We start from the raw sequence: 18,197 nt of genomic DNA on the forward strand, positions 1-18,197 counted from the left end.
GGGGCTAGCTCTGTGATATGTAGAGTCTTGGAGCTGAAATGTCACAAAGAAGATATACTATATTTTGTATGGTGCTCCATCGCTTCCTGTTGGGGGTCAAAATTAAATTCAAGATTCTTTACACTGTACAAGAATCTTTGAGGGCAAGGCTGTAGGGTACCTTCAGAAACTGGTTCACAGCTGTGACCTACAGCATAACGTATAATCATCAACTGCTCATCGGCTCTCCCATAGTGCATTTAAATTATTAAAAGATGGGAGGATATTCCTTGGTAGCTTTTAAAATGCTGTGAGCCAAAACTTGAGATCAGAAGCAGATTACATGTGCTCAAGGGAGAAATGGAAATTTTCCAACTCTCATACAAATAAACTCTTTCCCGAAGGAAGTGACAAAAAATAAAATATCAGATTGTGGTCTCCCCTACACTGTTTGGACTCTACCTTTGCTGCAAGTTCACACACAGCCCTATACAAAACTACAAACATTATTAAATAAATATTAGAAAATTGGAATGCTGGTACCGCCACTGAAGACCACAGAGTGCCGGATAGTGAATAATGGCTGGTACCTAATCTGTTCCATCACTGTATACTTGCCTATCCATTTTTCCCTGTTTAGTTTAGAAGGATGTAAACCCAGTTTGATGAATGTTGCGCCATACTCGTTATTAAAGGCTGTCAACATTGTTTTAGGCCCTTGCCTGTAGCTCAGGCCTATACACCTGTAGAAGGCTGATAACAATCACTATAACCACTTAGTGGGCAATAATGCTATAATGTGTTCCCTTAATAGGATTGCTTTAATGACCATTAGAACCTTGTAATGTTGGGAGCTCCATTGAAAACAATGGAGTGCTCTGAGCTTCTAATGGCTGGTATAAGCCTGGAGCTCCAACATTCCAATGTTTCTTTATTCACAGCTCTGGCTGTGCTGTGAACAAAGGCTTCAAGGACCCTTGAAGCCTTCGGCTCGGGGCCTTTAACGCTGGAGAGGGCCTTTTAATAGCCGTTATAGCCCTCTACGGCGGGCTATAAGGCTATATTGTAGCTGGATGAGCCAGTATTATTGAGCCCATCTGAAGGCGTGGTGCCCTTAATCCAAAAGGGGCAGAGGCTTAACTTCAATTGCTATAACACAGGATTTCTTTAGCTTTCGTTTAGCTCTAAAGCTAAATTTACACATTCTTTTCAAATGAGTTATGCATTTGAATTACAAGATGCATTAAATTAATTATAGCCCTTATTTATAGCACAGATATTAATACTAAAGGATGAGTCTCATTGTGTACAGATTTATATTCAGGATACGATAGGGAGTTTCATCGTTTGACACAATATTGCATTTGCATTCCTTAGTACCATGTTTAATTTCTTATCGTTCATGAAAGTCAGAACTACTTGAATTTATTAAAGATGATTGTTTTGTTTTCGTCCTAGATATGGTCTCTTTAGTAGCCAACAAATAGATTTGCTTTTAAATTTCACCTTATGTTAACTTTGATTACATGAAGTACTGCTTTGTATATCTCTAAGCTGTGTGGAGTGCAGCATAAGCTACTGTGATGCAGGGGTCCCAAACACAAATGCATCTCCTCATCAGCCTACTGGTACATCTCTGAGGAGGCCAGCAGAAATGTAATTCTAGGGTCTCCTCACCAGATTATGCTAGAGGGGATTCCATACTTGTGTGTAATATCACTGTCTACCATACAGGCCAGTGGGGAATCAATTATAGGTATAACAAATGTGAGTGGTAAAAACAATCACCTTTTCAAGCTATAAGCGTTTCTGAAATGCACAACATGCATCTTTAACATTGTGGCGGGCGGTGCTTTCAGCACCGCCTGCCGCGATGTTAAAAATGTGGGATGCACCCGCCACTGTGGCAGGTGCATCCTAATTCCGAGGAGGGGCCCCCCGCCCTTATGGCGGACGGTCCCGTTGTCCGACAGGATGGCGGGCGGACAAAGTCTGCCCGTCATCCTAATAGGCCCCCTAGTGTTTAATGCTCAGAAAGCTGCATTAAATAAGCCGTGAACACTAGTGAATGTGCGTCTAGAACTGTACGCTGGCATTCTACCATCCGCAAGAAACAAGCAAAGTTGGTAAACAAAAGAATTCTGAACGCTTAAAAAGAAACGCCCTCAAAGGTAGCATTCTTAAACTTGCAGCAGTGCACTTATTATTTTCCCTTGAAATCACAGATTTGGATAATGTGTGCTTTGCAAAACAATTGGAATAGCAGAAAATGATAAATAGAAAGGTTTACTCTTACTACATTCTTCAGTTGCCTTTGCTTTACCCTTCCACATAAACTGTTTCTGAAAGTGTTGGACCTGGCCCTTTTTGGCAGGTTCACCCCGAAACCTTTTGCTTTTCCTAGCCTATTTCTGTAACCTGGTGTTGGGGATTTTAGGTCTCTGCGCACTTTTTCACTGTGGTACAGTGTAAAGTGCGTGAGCTCTCTGTGTATGTTTGGTGGTGGCCTGCCCTCCCATAGGAATGCATGGGGAATATGTGTGTCCATGGTAGTTCTTGATGTGTGGGGAGGGCAGGGTCGAGTTTGGTATGTGCAAACTCGTGAGATTGAATGCTGCGCGATGATGTGTGCGGCTTTAATGTGTCTAGTGTGGAAGTGCCACTTCTAGAAGTTGGTGTGCCTGTGCAGTGAATGTGCTGGCTTGTGATTGGCTGGAGCTGGCTGGTGTGCCTGGCTCCTGGAGTCAGGATGGGTCTGCCCCGGTGGTGAATGGGGAGATCTGCATGTTGATGGCAGGGAGGGGCTGCACCTGGGACCTGAATAGGGCTAGGTTTTCCCTCCACACTGCTGGCTCCGCCCCCTGTGATGTGTCTGATGTCCCTGACCCACCCTGTGAATAGGCAGAGGGGCTGAGCAAAACAAAGTGCTCAGGAACCAGATGCATCTGGTTCGCCCGTTGCCTGCACCTTTGGAAACAAAGGGAAATGGTGTATAAAAGAGGCTGTGACCCCATTTAAAATGTTCTTGTCTTGCTACTTGAATCTGCCAGGGGCGTGCTGCTGCTGGGGCCCAGGGGAAGGCTTAACTCCCTGGGCCCTGCCCAGCCCCTGGCTGCCCTGGATTCTGGAGGGCTTTTCTTTGCTGTGAGCTGCTTTTTGCTCCACCTTAATCCATCCAGGACTGCTGGAACTGTTTTGCTGGGCTGCTTGTAGCCCTAGGAACTTGGGGGCTGCCCCAGCGCCTTGTGAGTGCTGACATTGTTTTGAAATGCCCCTTGGTCTCTCTCTCTGTGCACTGAAGCGCTTTACTTTCACTTTCTGGCAGAGCGCTGTGGTTATCCCGGGGGGGAAGCGCTCCTGCCCTTGTGGTTGCCAGCGCGGGTGCCCACCCCGCTATTTACTTTATATACCGAGGGAGCCCACCCCTCGTTGTGAACCCCGAGAGTTCACCGCCGCCGCCCGAGTTGTCTGGTGCAACGTTGCCGGGCCGCTGCCTAGCGCGACCCGGAAGTGAAGGTGGTGGGCGGGGCCAGTGCTTGAGAGCACGTCTGGAGCCTCGCAGGCTCGCTTTGAAGTCCCGGTCCCCGAAGGGAGAGGACCGGGTGAAGGATGGCCCATTTGCAAAGGCGGGGCTCCCGGAAGTGAGGGAGAGCCCCGCCGGCGCTACAGAGGAAAGCGGAGGGGCTAGAGGCACATTGCCAGTGCCTGCCCCACCGCCCGAGAGAGGAGAAGCTCGCAAAGTGGTAGCGATGGCAGAGGGGGCACGAGGCACATTGTCGGTGCCTGCCCCCGCCGCATGGGGACCATGAAAGCTGTTGTAGCTCCTTCCCGGCCGGAAGACCTACACGGACCGGGCGAAGCCAGAGACCGCAGTAGAGCCGCCGCAGAGTGAGTCGGTAAGAGAGGGCTCATGGGTGTCTCTTTTGTTTGCTGTCCTAGGGAGCGGGCCGCTCCCCCCCCCCCCCCCCCATGTGTCACACCGATCAGCTGTAAAGCCCGTGCAGGGCTCCAACCTTGGCCGATATTTTTCTTAGCGCCGTTGCGCTACACAGTAGTTTGGGGACCAGCTCTTTGTTCTCTATTCGGCACCAAGTGGTTGAAGGAGCCCGTGTGCTCCCTAGGGCAGGGTCATGCCAGATCCTCCGTAGCGCCCACGAGGTTCCCAGGGGCATTGTTGTATTTGGCACCCCGAGGCTCCCAGGGGCATTGTTGGGTCTAGAGCCCCGTGTGGCTCCAATGCTTTAGGGGGCATGTTTGTGTAAAGAGCCGGTGTGGCTCTAGCCTGGCCTTATTTGTTCAAAGTGCAAGCGCACTTCCTATACTGCGCCTAGCTAGTTCAGGGGCTGAGGTCCCCAAGGCAATGTTTATTTATGGAGCACCGTGTGGCTCCAACCTGCGCATATTTGTTTTCAGAGCCAGATGGCTCAGTTTGGTGCAGTTTTGTTTCTAAAGGGCTAGTGAGGGCCCATGGCGCAGTTTGGTTTCCTAAGGGCTAGTGAAAGCCCTAGTCGCAGTTTTGAGCTCCCAGCTGCCCAGCCAGTTGTGGGCAGCTGCACCGTTTAGGCTTTTATTTCTTTTAGGGGGACCTGTTCTTTGTGAATCCAGGAGTGAGTCGCACTCCCTTCGCCCCTACCTTGGCCTTTCACAGCTGCGCAGCACTTAGTGCCAGCTGCAGTGTTTAGGCCCTTGTGATTGTTCTCAGCTGCCCAGCAAGTTTTAGGTTTGCGCCAGTGGCGCACCCCTGACTGGCGCTGCGTTGGCAGCACGCCCTGACATTCTGGACACAGGGCACTTGAGCCCCCTTCTTGAGATGGCCAGTTGGCCAGGGGGGCTGGTATGTGGATAGGGCGCAAGGCCCCAATGTGATTTTTGCGCAATGTGATTTTCCACTATATTTGTGATGATAATTGCCTAATGGGATTTATGGGCTAGAGTGATGTGGTGCTAGGAAATGTATTGTTTATAGTATGTTTGGTGCACCCTGTGTCTGATACCTCTAAAACCTTGGTTTATGATTGAGGTTGTTTTACCTATGTAGGTTTATGCTATTGAGATGTTTTCACTCTGTGAGTTACGCCCCTAAATGTGAGTTATTCTTAGGGGGTAGGGTCTAATGTGTTTAGACTAGTGAGGAGATTGCCTACTGTAATTCTACTGGTTAGGCCTAATGTGATTTATGCATAATGTGCTTTGCCTTTATGCTTGTGTTATACTTCTAAAGGTGCTCATGCTTATAAGTTTGCTTTGCCTCGTATGTTATACTAGTGAGTTTGTGTCCCTGCGTGATCTAGGCCTATGGTAATTAGTATTGCGTAGTGTGTACCTGCCTTTACCATTGGTTACTGGTTGTGTTCTACAATTGTTATTTGGTGCTACAATTGTTATATGTTCTAAGTGCTAGTTCTACCAAGTGCTTATTCCTTGACAGTGGTCGATGTGGCCCTGTCCCATGTAAATAATCCCTTGGCACAATGTATATGGTGTGATTACTATCTGATGTGTTTTGACAATGCAAAAGTTATTTTTATATAACCTTGTGTGGAGTTCCTTTTGTAGTTTGCCTGGGATGTTGTTGCTGTGTGCGTGCGCAAATGCTTTACACATTGCCTCCGGGATAAGCCTGTCTGCTCGTGCCAAGCTACCAAGAGGGTGAGCAGGGGTTATCTTAGCGTGTGACTCCCTTGCCCTGACTAGAATGGTGGTTTCTGCCTGGCTTTGGCGCAAGCCTTAGCCAGGCAGAAATCCCAGTTCTAACAGAAAGAAAATAGATGTGTGTGTGATTCTACTTTAAGGTATGGCTGATAACCGGAAGCTTTTTAAATTTATATATACTTTTTTAATTTTACATATTAGGTTGACAAGACTAGTTCTCCATCAAGGCGAAGACGGAAGAATGGAATTTTGCATCCTGAAAAAATTCAAACTGATCAACCTACATTGGTAAACACAAAAAGACCCAAAACACTTTTTGCTGTATTTTTATATATGTTTCTGACACATGCAGAAAGCAATAAGAAATGGATTCTTTAGATTGTAAATTTATAAAATATGTCATCAAATACTTTATTAACTTGGGAACTACATCCTCTTTATGAAACTGATGTTGATGATTTACTGTATTTCCGGTTACATGCTGAAGCAAAATGTAATGGGCAATTAACATACATTAGTAATTGGTGTTAGAGAGCAAATAGATATGCCCCATTGAGGGAGAAAGAGGCAGCAGTAGAGTTGCAGAAATTATTTTTCTTTGTGTGGAGAGGGTGTTAAGGAAGTTGGCACTATATGTGCTCAGAAAGGCATTGTCATAAATGCTGCCCTGGCTCTCTGTATTCTTTTGTGTGGCCTGCAACTGCACTCACCACAGCTGTCATTTATTTGATGAGAAGCTGTATTGTCTACCTGTGGAGCGCAATGTCGAGCCTATAAATGAGGTTTCTTGTTCTATGAAGAGATTCATAGAAGAATAGCCCAACCGGGAAGCTACTGTGTCACTGAATGGAAGAGCGTGGTCTTCAGCGCCCTTCAAAATGTGACAACATTGGTTTCCAGTTGAGGAAAACCAGAAGCTAGTTACACCAGCTCACACCCAGAACACGGGAGGTTTTGCCCCCCCATTTCTTTTTCTTGGCCCTAGAGGTCATCAGGAGGAGCTTAGAGTCTGAACTCTGTGTACTCAGCGGACTGTATCTATTAAAGTTGCTAGCTGTAGCGGGCGGATGGTTTAGATGGTCTATGTGGAGAAAGCAAAACGCCTTGAAGGTGTTCCATTTCCTCACAGGCAGCCAATGCAAATATCGGATATGGTTATAAACGGTCATACATCCTCCGTCCCAGACCCTAGGATCACATCTGCATCAGTACTGTAGGTATGCCGCAGTTAGAGAAGTGTTTACTAGTCAATCCCAAGAAGATCACATTCCACAATCCAGTCTTGAATGTATAAAAGGATTTACCAACATGAACTTTTTATTGAACGCTCGAAAAGGAACTAATCTCTGAAGCTTCCCAGGATGGAAAAAAACAGGACTTGGAAATCATAGTCATGTTGACATATGGTAAGGGCAGAATCAATATACACCCCATGTTATGTCACTAATGCAGTAGTTGGATAGACACCCAAAGTCTTAGGCCAAAGAATGCAAACCAGCAGAATGGAGCAAGTGTGGATCAACAAAATCTCATTTTTAGTTAGATTCTGGTTTACTTAATTTATGTTCATCCTCAGTATAATAGTCTGCAGTGCCAGGGGTAGATCGAATCTACTCGTTCCTTACTCACCGTGTATGGACTCAGCAAAATCTGTATATCATCAGTATACATGAGGAATGATAACCCCATACCATGTAATATGTGCACTAAAGGCACCATGTCAATATTAAAAAAACAAATAAAAAGGAGCCGAGCCAGCATAGAACCCTGTGGCACACCCCAAGGCACCTTTCTGTTGCCAGAGGTTATGGAACCAGGCTGAACCAGAAGAACTCTCCTTACGAGAAAGGAATATTCCCGATTCAGTGCGCACATGAATGGCAAGCTAAGAAAGCTGAGAAAGAAAGATCTTGTTTAGACTATGCCAAAAGCCACTGACAGATTTAGTAAGATCAGAGTACTGACTTGATCCAAAAAGTTTCTCAGGTAATCTAATCTGGATCCAAAAACACAGCTATCTCTGCACTATGGTTGCAGCGAAAGCCAAGTTGGAAGGATTTTAAGAGCTTCACAATTATCGAATCTGTGCACAATACTGCCACAGTAACTGCACACCAGTTCACAGATTTTGTACTGTATGTGGCTGGTTTGCTGAGAGAAGCCATCTAGGAGATTTGGTGCCTGTGAATGATCAGGATAAGAGTGTTACTTTTCATTGGAATTATATTTAATGAACATCATTAATTTGTCTATTTTGGATAGGAAGTGAGTGAAGATTTTTTTGATAAGTGCTAAAAGTAAGAACCATGTTAGTATTATATTTAGGGTTGTTAAATAATTTATAACAACCGGTGAGATTTCTCAACATGGGCGGTTGCAGCACATTACAATTGTTTTCATTGATGAAGCTGCTGCTCAAGTATACAATCGAATCAGGAGGCAGAAAGAAGCAGGGCCCTGCTTGGCCGCATGGTGTCGTGTGTGTGGATTTTACAGAGCAAAATAAGCTCCCGGTGCTAAAAATCAGCGTAAGCAGCACAACGTGCTAAATATCGCCCGCGGAACTCCACGGAATCTCACTGAGTTTTAAATGTAACTCCGCATAATTCCACGGAGTAAAACTCTGCAAGTTCCAGCCACACTTATTTGTATTGGGACTTATTTAATTTGGCAATTTTCATTATTTGTCTTTTTCCTGCCGGTCACTGTCTAGAAGTGGGCAAGGCACTATCGTGCTCCTTTGGAGCCGGCGGACAGTATGGCTATAAATGAAAATCGCTACAGGGCTCATGAATGACTAATGCCTAACTATGTCTGTGGTACAAAAGGGGGTGGTAATGGACGAAGCATCCGAACCAATCAAACACTCACACCCAGTCAAAAGATCTGGGTTTAATCCATCACCGTTCTTTAGCCCACTCTGCCACCCCAGTTCAGACATGGCTATATGCAAATCAGTCTGACCCTGTGCCTCATGGGAACAGTCCAGCCCGAACTGCCAAGCCATGCCTTCCCTGGACCGGAAACAAGCTTCCGAGGACCGGTTTCTGGCATTACAGCCGTCTTCAGCCCGGCTTGCTTCAATAAAAGGGGCAAAGTGAGCAAGGGACTCACGTCTGAGCATACCCTGCCACACTTATGGTGGCCAAAAGCGGTACAAAAGGGGGTGGTAATGGACGGAGCATCCGAACCAATCAAACACTCACACCCAGTCAAAAGATCTGGGTTTAATCCATCACCGTTCTTTAGCCCACTCTGCCACCCCAGTTCAGACATGGCTGTGGCATTTACAATGGACAATTCCTATAGCACTTTTATGATTCACCCGGTCCGGTTTTCTTTTCCTTGTATTCAGTGACTGGAGGGATCACCGGACCTCCATTTCCAAGTTTTAATTTAACTTCATTATATTTATTGTTTATTTCTAGCCTTGTAATAGAGATGCTGTCAGGCCCTTATTTGGATTTCTCTTTTGTTGTTGTTATAGCCTTATAGCCCTCTGCCGAGGGCTATATCGGTTGTTAAAGGCCCGAAACTAGAGTTATAGGCCTGAGCCGCAGGCGAGGCCCTGTAACAAGTGAGAGGGTCTCTAACAACCAGTGTAGTCCAAAGAAGATGGGCTATAAGAAGGTTGGCTAGAACATTCCACCCACTAAGGGAAGAATGTTCGAAATTGAAAAAGGAGAAACCTGAAAACAAACATTGGAATGTTGGAGCTCCGGGCTTACAGCAGCCATTATAAGCCCGCAGCTCCTCCATTGTCTTCAAAGGAGCTCCCAACATTCCAATGTTCTAATCTGCTGCATCTCATTTGCCAGTCACCTTTTCCTGCCTGTCCCAGAATGGAGGCGAGTCTCGCACTATCCTGCTCTGGGTGGGTGTAGCATCTTCATGGAGAATTTAGGGCACACTGTGAGTTGTCTGACCTAATAGCAACATTCATTTGTATCCTTACAATCTTAACATACCTAGCTACCAAACGTTTTTAAAGTAGCTATATTTCAACATCCTATGGGATCCAAGACAGCCAGAGTCTTCTCATTCTACAGTGCACAGGTGGCCATATAAGTGCCTGAATATCTTCCATTAATTCAACAACAAAAAACTCTCAACAAGTGTGTATACTTCATCACCTACATGTGGATTTGGACACAGCAGATCATTTTCCTACTCTGGCTTGCAAATAAGATGAGGAAAACACAAGGGTAATAGGTGGAATGCTTAAATTAATCACACACACACACTGGTAATTAATCTGGGCTGCATTCCAGTCCATCATTGTTTTCTCACTATGTAACTCCAGTGATGCATGAACTACCAAGCCAGCCCTCCTCTGAACAGAAAAGAAGCAACCTCGGATGGTTTCAGCCTGTTTAGGCCTCATGAGGGATGTGCAGCTTGATTCTTATAGCACTATGACTAAGAGATTGACACTTGGAAATATCCATCACCCTTATGGTGTCACATTGAGGAAACCAAACGCGTCATGGGGAAATGCTTCCATTATTCCAAACTACTGGTAAGTACTCTGGACCGCATTCCAAAGCACATTTTTTGTGCCCACTTTGACACTTCACAGAAGAACTACCCTCATGCAAATTGTGCGTGGTCCTCAACCAGGAGGAACTGGACAGCCGCCAGGCTGCGTACCCTTTGAATGGGTAACCAGCAACTGCAGAACAGAAAGTTGAGCATCTGTAAAGCATCCATAGCATGGATAACTTTTTCTATTAAACAATACACATCCTATACAAATACACAACTGCACATCTTTTGATCCATAATCTTGTTGCAAATATTCTTCAATATGTATGTACCCAGTTTACTGGGAAAAAATCCTTGGAACACTTTAATCATGTATTCACAGGGCACTAGTATTGGTTAATATTATACATCTTTGGCAATATTTGGTCTAGAATTCCAGTTTGCTCGGTACACCTTTAATCTTAGATGAAATATCCCAATCAGGCAGCGTGTAACACCACCTTCTGGCCAAAGAAAACCATTTTTGGTCCATCATAAGTCAAGCCTAGCCAATTAAAATGTCCTAATGCCAGGTCTTCTCAATTCATTTATGAAGAAGAATAAACGTGCTTAATACAAAGCTGCCGTAATCCTCTTCCAGTAAAGAACACAAGAGCACCTTAATGTACTGCATTGGATACCGTTAGTAAGCAGAATAAAATATAAAGACCATCTGCATCTTCTGCTCGGTCTTCTGAAAGACTGGACCAAAATGTATACACTCAAGCTTCTTGAACGTAGATAACATCAGGCCCATTACATCATGTAATATAGCACTTGCCAGCTTGGTTAAGAATAAAAAGACATGTAAACATGTGGAAATTTGATTTTCACCAGTGTAATACTTAAGGATTACACTGGGTTAAGGGTGTTCCTAACTATCCCCGTGGTATTTGCTTATTTTCACCCCTAAGGCGGAAGCCGGGGGACCTCTGCGCTCTCTTGTGCTTCTATTTTGATAGCGCGTTGTTATTGACTTAATAATAAAGTTTTTTAATAACTGTATATATTTTAGCTTGCAATTTTTAATACATTAATCCCCCCCTGGTGCGAGATTTGCGTCGCCCGAGGTTGCTTCCCGACCTGCCTGACACAGCGCCGCCGTTACGAGGCGCTGGTAACTCAGTCCACCCACCTCAGCCGCCATCTTGGTCAGGGGAAGGCTGGCGGTCTAGCTGATCGTTCCTCACGCCCTCCCAGGATACTTAAGGGTGTTCCTAACTATCCCCGTGGTATTTGCTTATTTTCACCCCTGAGGCGGAAGCCGGGGGACCTCTGCGTTCTCTTGTGCTTCTATTTTGATAGCGCGTTGTTATTGACTTAATAATAACGTTTTTTAATAACTGTATATATTTTAGCTTGCAGTTTTTAATACATTAGTCCCCACCTGGTGCGAGATTTGCGTCTCCCGAGGTTGCTTCCCGACCTGCCTGACACAGCGCCGCCGTTACCTCAGTCCACCCACCTCAGCCGCCAACTTGGTCAGGGGAAGGCTGGCGGTCTAGCTGATCGTTCCTCCCACCCTCCTCCCACCCACCCCAGCTACGGATAAAAACAATAGACCCGTCCGCGCAGCGGGCGCGCCGGCGCGCCTGGACCGGGCCAAGGGCCACTCCCCCTGGTCCAGAGCCCCCGGCCCCACGAGGAACATACACATCGAACATGCTCCTACAGTTGCGTCCCCCTTATCATCAGTCATGTCTCACACTTGACCCACTGCTCCTTATAGGGAACTCTGCCCAACTCTGTCCCCGCTGTAAATCCTCGATACCCATTCACCTGAATCCTCGTCTCATTACCAAGGTTAAATCACTTAAGTCCTACTCAACGGCCCTCATCAATGTCTGCTCGCTCGGCAAACACCGACAGGACATAGCTGATTTGATAGAGGACAAAAAACTAGATATGTTATTTATGACCGAAACCTGGATGGACAATTCGTCCGACCCAGATTTAGTGATCGCAGTTCCCAGAGGCTTTACTATCCACAGATTGGATAGACAGCGTAAGAAAGGCGGTGGTATTGCAGTCATTTCACGCGACGCATTCACTGTCAGAACTAACATGATATGAAGCCTTACAATTCTTGATCAAGCTGACTCCCTCTTATAATTTCAAAGGGATCCTTTTGTATCGACCACCGGGGTCAAGGACTGGATTCATCTCTGATCTTAGGACCGTCCTGGAATCATCAGCTCTCGATAGCTCCCTTACTGTCCTCGGTGATTTCAACTTTCATTTCGACAAAACCGAGGATAAAGACACCGCTGCTTTTTTAGCGGATATGACAACCTTTGGTCTCCCACTGTTAGTCAAATCACCCACACATGATGGGGGCCACACACTGGATGGCATTTTCACTAATTTAATGGATTTACATGTTTTACAAATCATTCCCCTTACTTGGTCAGACCAGCATGTTATCCTGGCTTCACTGACCATTCATGACTCTGGGGCCTCTACACTGTCCTCTTCTCCTCGTCAGTCTTTCCTGGCGTGGAACGACATTGATTGTTCCAGCCTGGAAACACTTTTGACTAAATCTAATCCCTCGCTATCAGCCGACCCCAACATTGCCACTACGCAATTTTACGAGTGGGTGGGTTCTGCGGCCACCTCTCTGGCCCCGGTTAAACAACAGTCTCGTAATAGGTCTGCCCCGACGACTCCCTGGTTTTCGGAGGTCTTAAGAAGACAGAAACAACAGTGCAGAAACAAAGAGAGGCACTGGCGAAAAGACTACTCTGCAGAGGCCAAAACTAAATATAAAGAAACGATGGCTAAATACAAAACCATGATTAGTGAGGCCAAGAAAAACTTTTTTAGCGATAGAATTGAACGAGCCAAAAACTCCAACAAGGCACTATATGAAACCACCAAACAGTTAGCTGGTTACTCCCCCAATTTGACTCCACCTCCCTCCCAATCTCTCTGCGACGCCCTGGCCAACTTTTTTTTTTAGTAAGGTCAATGACATCTACTCTGCCTTTGCCAATAACACCAATAGTGTGGCAGGGTATGCTCAGACGTGAGTCCCTTGTTCACTTGGCCACTGGATTCAAGATAGCCTGGCTGATGAGGATTATGAATCCGAAACCGGTCCCAGGATGCTTGTTTCCGGTCCAGGTAAGACCTGGCTTGGCAGTTCGGGTTGACCTGTTCCCACAAGGCACAGGGTCAGACTGATTTGCATATAGCTATGTCTGAACAGGGGAGGCTGAGTGAACTAAAGAATGGTGATGGATTAAACCCAGATCAGTTGACTGGGGGTGAGTGTTTGATTTGTTCAAACGCTCCGTCCATCATCCCCTTTTGTATCGCTTTGTTCGCCCTAAGTGTGGCAGGGTATGCTCAGACGTGAGTCCCTTGTTCACTTGGCCACTGGATTCAAGATAGCCTGGCTGATGACGATTATGAATCCGAAACCGGTCCCAGGATGCTTGTTTCCGGTCCAGGGAAGACATGGCTTGGCAGTTCGGGTTGACCTGTTCCGACAAGGCACAGGGTCAGACTGATTTGCATATAGCCATGTCTGAACTGGGGTGGCTGAGTGAACTAAAGAATGGTGATGGATTAAACCCAGATCAGTTGACTGGGGGTGAGTGTTTGATTTGTTCAAACGCTCCGTCCATCATCCCCTTTTGTATCGCTTTGTTCGCCCTAAGTGTGGCAGGGTATGCTCAGACGTGAGTCCCTTGTTCACTTGGCCACTGGATTCAAGATAGCCTGGCTGATGAGGATTATGAATCCGAAACCGGTCCCAGGATGCTTGTTTCCGGTCCAGGGAAGACATGGCTTGGCAGTTCGGGTTGACCTGTTCCCACAAGGCACAGGGTCAGACTGATTTGCATATAGCCATGTCTGAACTGGGGTGGCTGAGTGAACTAAAGAATGGTGATGGATTAAACCCAGATCAGTTGACTGGGGGTGAGTGTTTGATTTGTTCAAACGCTCCGTCCATCATCCCCTTTTGTATCATCCCTAAATCCGACACTTTTTAACATCTATGTGTCGGACCTAGCCAACATCATTCGTGCCCATGGGATGAGCCTTACCTCCTATGCAGATGACACTCAGTTGGTCCTTGCCATTAAGAATGATGGCTATAAAAGAGCTGATGATCTCAATCTGGGCATGCTGGCAATTGGGAACTGGATGGCTTCCAATTGCCTAAAATTAAATTCCCATAAGACGGAAGTAGTTATCTTCGGACATCTGACTCCGGAATGGTCCTCCCGCTGGTGGCCCTCGTCATTAGGCCCCCCTCCTGAGCCTGTTAGCAAGGTGAGGAATCTGGGATTCATTTTCGATGACCGCCTTACTTTTCGCCCACATGCCAACCAGATTACCTCCTCCGCCTTTCACAAATTGAGACTCATCAAGAAAATCCTTCCCTTTCTTCCTGATACAGCTGGCAAAACCTTGGTAACCTCCTTGGTATTGTCCACTCTGGATTATTGTAACGCACTGTTCCTAAATGCACAAGAAAGAGTCTTGAACAAAATGCAAATTATTCAAAACTCAGCCGCCAGGCTACTGGGAAGAATTCCCAAATATCAATCTGCCTCGAATACCATCAGAGATTTACACTGCTTACCTATCAGAAATAGGATAAAGTTTAAAACTCTCTGCATAGTGTACAAGGCCTTGCATAATCTGGGACCAGCTTTTCTCACCCAAAATCTGACCCCTTACTGTCCCTCCAGAACACTACGTTCCTCCAGTCTAAATGACCTTGTGATTCCTCGCACCAAATCTGTTTCATGGGGAGACAGAAGATTCCTGGTGTCAGCCCCCAAGCTATGGAATACTCTGCCTCATTCGATTAAAACAAGCCCTTCACTATGGTCCTTTCGCAAACAACTCAAGACCTGGCTTTTTAATCAGTAAACTCAGATTCCCCCTCCCGGGTTAAATATTGCAGATATCTTAGCGCCGAGACGCCCATGGGCCATTGTTCGCGCTCTAGAAATATTATTAATAAATAAATAAATAATCTTGAGTAATTACCACATTTCACTTTATGGGAAATGTGTGAAATCTTTAACATTTCACACATCAACTAATCTTTCATGTTTTCTTCTTGAAGGGCACTCGTTTGAATAGAAAATGTCTTGCAGAGAGACCTTCTTTCCTCTAATGTTCCCTGAATGAGTTTCCTACAATACCTCTTGGACTCTTCTGATCCAGAAATAGACTGGCGGAAAAAAAGTTACTCAAGATGCTGCTGAAGTGCATTTAATAGATGTGAAAATGTTTTTATTAGTTGGGGTAGATTGGTGTCTACTACAAGTAATACATTCACTACCTTGCTAGGTCCAGTCAAAGCTTTAAGGAATGTAAACCTGAGCCTAACTCCAAGTAATTATGTCAAGCATTTAGAAGTACAACAACAACAACAAGTGAGGAGGGTCTAAGGGCAAATTTATCGACCAACCAGATATACGCCCCTAACACAATCTATCACAACAATTGATATCTGGGGGTCAGAAAGAGAAAGGAAAGTTTTGACAGTAGGATCCACTATATCAGATAGTAACAGTGAGAAATAATAAAAGAGTGGTCGAGTCAAGACTCAAGGGTACCAGGAGGGAAATATTGTTCCCATCAGAAGCCACACTGTACCGCCCTTATTATCATCATATGGGATCTCCTTACCCAGGAGGCAAGACGGCCGGTAAATATTACCGTGACCGAGATGTAATATGAGGTATGAGAGCAGAACAGAGAAGGGTGGTGGTGGCTGCTGAAAAAAGCAGTGTATAGTGATGAAAAAAGTGAAAGGTACTAAAATTAGGTGAATGGGTGGTAAAAAATTTTTAATAATAACCCCCACACCCTAAGGTTAAAAGGCAGGTGTAGGTGCAGGCTTTAAATAATAACCGCACTTAGTGGTCGACATGTTTCAGCATATTGTAAGATGTTCTTAATGCATTCCTCAGGACCTGTATATAATACACTACTGCTTTCAAAAAATAAATAAATTAAAAGTGTCACCTGAAAGTCCAGGCGTGCTCAACCGTAAACTGTCAATGAAATGGTTAGGGATCCAACATGTAAAACAAAACGACAAACAAACAAACAAATAATACAATGCACGTTATTATTTGTATTCATAGTGACATTACAATATGTTCAATCATGCCTGATCGTTATTTCAGGTATGCACTCACCCTTATGTGTAGGCTGAGGAGCTTCACCCCACCTGGCTGCAGCGCAGGTAAAAGGAGCACCGCTCTGTGAGAAATCACATAACATTTAATCGAGCGGTCAGTGATAAAGCACTAACCTATTTGAGTAGCATAATAAACTTTGAGATGGCAGGTTAACTGGGCTGTTTATAACCAGGCTGCGCGTGGGCGCCGTGTACTGTCATGACTCAGGGGCAGTGACCACACGAAGGGGATAGGTAATACGAAAGGGCCGTGCAGCGTCAGTTAGGAGGTACTGACGGAGACCGCTTAATATTAAAGTTGCGGAAAAACATCTAACAGCGTGTCAGTTTCAGAACGCACACAGGGGAAAACCGCCACGCATTGTAAAGCGGCGTTCAGGGTGGAGAGAAACGCTGCATATGCTCGATGTCAGGCTGGCCTCTAACGGCAAACACAAGCCGAGCGAGGCATCAGAAAACTACGCATAACGCGTTGGATCATGCGTTGGCTCACCTGGCCGTCGGCGTCTCCAGGCAGTCTTCAGTACTGCTCGGGGGGGCGCCGACCGCCGAGTGAGCCAGTGTTTTGTTTGATTCACGGAACCAGCGCGTTGACGAGCAGTCACGTGATAGTAAGACTGCTGGGAGTTGTAGTTCGCTCTAGGAACCAACTCTATAGGACCAAGTATGCTGGTACTACCAATGTCAAGTGTGGGTCCTAAGTGATGTACTGAAATGCGCGAAAGTATATAAAAGTGATTTTTACGAGTGCATTACAAAAACAAGGCCTTAGCGGCATGACTCTGGGGCAGTGTGTACTGTTGCGCAATGGATAGATGTTAAGTTACAGACGTCTACTAACAATGATGATAATATGAAAGCGTTCTTTAATGGGGTTGTTATGCGCTATTGGAGCTGATGCACATATGCGCAGTGGATGTAGAAGATGACCGTTACTGCTGATGTTAATATTAATGCGCTTCAAAGGAATTGTGATGCGCTATTAGTACTTGCATATTTTGAAGGGAGGCAATAGAGACTGATTTCCAATGGGTATTATGTGCAGTGCTAAGGAATCAATGGGAGGAATATAATGATTACGCCCAATCAGAGGGACATCCAGGGTATGGGTTCATTGAGTCCCTCCTTGTCACTGTTGACGCGGTATACCCATTTCTGTTCTATCTTGAACAAGAACCTGCTTGTATCTGCACATGAGTCTGGAATGTGCGGTTGTTCAAGAACTGTCCAGTAAAAATCTTCTGGACCATGGCCTTTCTCCAGGAAATGTGCGGTAAGTCTGGTTGCTTGTTTGCGGCAACGCACCGTGCTTTTGTGTTCCTGGATGCGTGTGCGTACCTTTCTAGTAGTCATACCGACATACCGTAATCCACAAGGACATTTGATCAAGTATATCAGGTTACTGCTATTACAATTAGTAAACCTGTTCTGTGTCCATGGGCGATTAGTGCCGATGTCAACTTCTGTGGATTTATTAGTCTGAGGGCAGACAGAACAATTACCACATGGATGGTGGCCAACCACAGCTGGTAAATCCCACAGGGTACCCACTTGTCTCTCTTCTTTACTGCGTGGGCGTGTATGAACCAGTTGATCCTTCAAGTTGGGTCCTCTTTTATATGCAAACATGGGCTGGGGAATGTTGTCACCTCCCGTTTTTAGGATGGACCAGTGTTTCTTTATGATTTTCTGCAACTGGTTGGATCGACTGTTGAAGGTATTTACAAAGGCAATCCGGTCTGATTTTTCTTTCGGTGGATTGATTGCAAGAAGGGCATCCCTCTGGTTATTAGAGGCCCTCTTTTTAGATCTCCGAATGATTTTCTTAGGGTATCGTTTCTCCTTAAGTTGTTCCTCCAGGTTTTTG

The 18,197-nt window shown here is 45.6% G+C and overlaps 1 protein-coding gene across 3 annotated transcripts in view; it reads left to right on the forward strand.

Moving 5' to 3' along the window:
- Window positions 1–18,197, forward strand: part of MYZAP (myocardial zonula adherens protein) — a 465,570-nt gene that overhangs the window by 173,490 nt on the left and 273,883 nt on the right. For all 3 annotated transcript variants that reach the window (XM_078684913.1, XM_078684911.1, XM_078684912.1), the window contains exon 3: window positions 5,833–5,919. In XM_078684913.1, the coding sequence (XP_078541039.1) occupies window positions 5,833–5,919 (87 nt within the window). The remainder of the gene's footprint in view (window positions 1–5,832; window positions 5,920–18,197) is intronic.

Source organism: Lissotriton helveticus, chromosome 3_2, assembly GCF_964261635.1.
Source record: "Lissotriton helveticus chromosome 3_2, aLisHel1.1, whole genome shotgun sequence".
Taxonomy (NCBI): Eukaryota; Metazoa; Chordata; class Amphibia; order Caudata; family Salamandridae; genus Lissotriton; species Lissotriton helveticus.